We start from the raw sequence: 2,399 nt of genomic DNA, 5'->3' as shown, positions 1-2,399 counted from the left end.
ATTTCAGGGGGGACCGGGCTGGAGGGAGCAGGCAGGCGCGAGGCCGGACGGCCGTCTCGGGAGGGCGAGCGGGCTGCGCGCCGCTCCGCGCTCCTCGGCGCCGTCCAGGCTCTACCTCGGGGGCTGCATGGTGAGGCAGGCCGGACGGCCCGGGGCCCCACTCAGGCCGGAGTCGTGGGGCGCTCTCGTGCCGTCCTCGCGCCCCTCCCGCGCTCCCTCGCTTGCAGTCCGGGCGCGGCCGCCCGGCCCGCTAGGCGCTGCCCGGCGTCCCGGCGGGGGGCGGTGCGGGGCACTGGGGCGGTGGCGGCTGCGGCGGCAGCGCCGCGCTCCTCATAGTGTCGGGCCCCTCAGCTGCCCTCGGCTCCGCGACACTCCACTCGGCGCCGGCGGCCGCCCTCGTCGCACTCCGTTCCGGCCGTCTCGGCTCGGCGCAGCTCTGCGCCCCTCAGCGCCGCCGTGCGGGCCCGGCCGCCGCGCTCCGCTCCGCTCGCTCGCCCCGCGCCGCTCCCGCCCGTCCGCCCGCTGCCCGCTCCGCGCCGGTCCCTGCCTCACTCGCGCCCTCCTAGGCCCGCCGGCCGGCCCGCTGCCCGGCCCTTCGGGCTTCACTCGCGCTCTGGCTATTCGCCGGGGCCGGTCCCGGGCCAGCTCCGCTCCGGCTCCTAGCCTGCTGCTCCCGGAGTTCCGGCTCGGGCGGGCCACCTGGCTCCCGGCGGCGCCACAGGCGCCGGACGCGGACGCCGGGCTTTACTTAGTGCGCTTCTCGCTTCCGCCTCCCGTCCGCACCGCTGTGGCGGCCGCCAAGCGGCACGGCCCCGTGGTTCCCGCTGGCCATGCCCCCTCAGTCTGTCGCCATCTTCCGCTGTGCGGAGAACACCTTGAGAGCCCGTGTGCGAGTGTGTTTGGGGGGGAGCGGGGCGGAGAAAGAGGCACGAAGAGGAGGAGGGAGCGGGACTGGGGCCCCGACTGCGCCTGCGCCTCAGGACTCTTCCCCCCCCCCCCCCCCCCCGCGACACCAGCCCCCGCCGGCCGCAGCCTGTGCTGTTTGGGGATGTTTCCAGTCCACCCCCAACTCCATTCACTTCAGCGCCTCCGTTCGTCCGCCCGCTCCCCGCGTGCACACGCCACACGCTGAGTCCCAGGCCCTGGCGCTCCCCCTCCCCCGCCAACCCGGGAGCCCGCCTGCTTGCCCAGGGCGGCCGCTCACTCCCCACGAGGGCTAGGGGGCTTTCTGAGGGTGATTCTTGGAAGCAGAAGGCATCTCCATAGCGTCTCGCTGCCTTCCTGGGTCGCCTCCCCCGTCCCCGTGACTAGGCGACGCTGGAGCCGGCTGCGGATCGGACCAGTCCCCTGCCCCTAACTCCGCTGTCGCCCTCACCGTCCTGCCCGAGGCCAAGGCGGCCCCTGGTGCTGAAGGACAGCTCCCAGCTTAACAGCTGTGCAGGACACAGCTTGGAGAGCGTCCTGGAGGGGGCGAAACAAGTGGGCTAAGATGTTTAGTAGTGATGGGCTGTCGTTTCTGCCCTTACTAAGATTTCCAGCAGCCTCTCCCCCGTCCTAGCTTCCTGGCTCCCCCTATAGGGCTGCTGAGAATAGCCGAGTGAGAGTTAGGGAAGCTGCGCCGCCCGGATGGAACCATGTGCTTGGGGCCCTCACACAATCACATGGCACTAGGAACTCAGACGAACAAACGTCCTGCCACGCCACTAACCTTGTTTGGATTCCACCAAATTTCTCAGTGGCCCGGTTGTCTTCTTCCTTTTCTCACCCCTTCCCATTCCCTCTAACTCCCGCATTGTAATTTTTAATTAACCATTACCATAAGGATTTGTTAATACGAAGAATAATAACAATAAAGAAAATACTTTCCATTGAATGTATTCTAGGTGTTCAGTTACTGTTCTAGGCACTTTACAAGCATTACTTCATTTGGTCTTCACAACACTCTAATGAAGCAGGCACTACTGTTACCTTTATTTACATATGAGGAAGCTGAGGTTTAGAGTGGTTAAGATGCCTAAGATCACAAAGCTAGTAACCAATGAAGCCAAGATTTTAATTAATTTATTTATTTCAAACAGAGTAGAAGGAGGGGAGAGAAAGAGTGAGGGAATTAATTGAGGTGCCAATCGTGTCTCTCACACGCCCCCACCCCCCAACCACGGACCTGGCCCACAACCCAGTCCTGAAAGGGAATTGAACCACTGACTTTTCAGTTTCCAGGCCAGCGTTCAACCCACTGAGCTACAGCAGTCAGGGCTCTACACCCCTCTTAACACTCCAGTAAAGCCCGGGAAAATGAACACGTGAAAATCCCAGTCCTTCCTGCCTCATAGGAAATTATAGTGTATATGAGGAAACAGGGCAGATATGTTGACTAGCGGGAGGATCCATAGACTGGA

General features: G+C 63.8%; 1 protein-coding gene across 1 annotated transcript; it reads left to right on the top strand.

Moving 5' to 3' along the window:
- The first annotated feature begins 127 nt into the window (after window positions 1-127).
- Window positions 128-752, top strand: LOC129071098 (putative uncharacterized protein WWC2-AS2). Its single transcript, XM_054574229.1, has 2 exons — window positions 128-566; window positions 664-752. The coding sequence occupies exons 1-2, from the start codon at window positions 128-130 to the stop codon at window positions 750-752; spliced, it is 528 nt and encodes a 175-aa protein (XP_054430204.1).
- Window positions 753-2,399: the final 1,647 nt, after the last annotated feature.

This window comes from Pteronotus mesoamericanus, unplaced genomic scaffold, assembly GCF_021234165.1.
Source record: "Pteronotus mesoamericanus isolate MK-2021 breed Mesoamerican mustached bat unplaced genomic scaffold, CSHL_Meso_final contig_256, whole genome shotgun sequence".
Taxonomy (NCBI): Eukaryota; Metazoa; Chordata; class Mammalia; order Chiroptera; family Mormoopidae; genus Pteronotus; species Pteronotus mesoamericanus.
Note: the sequence above shows the minus strand (reverse complement) of the source record. Positions and strands in the feature narration are given on the sequence as shown.

What these genes read in the sequence shown, in the direction of transcription:
- LOC129071098 (XM_054574229.1), top strand. Translation starts at nt 128, where the DNA reads ATGGTGAGGCAGGCCGGACGGCCCGGGGCCCCACTCAGGCCGGAGTCG. An exon ending in CCTCACTCGCGCCCTCCTAG is followed by an intron (nt 567 to 663) that starts GCCCGCCGGCCG and finishes TCCGGCTCCTAG; the next exon opens with CCTGCTGCTCCCGGAGTTCC.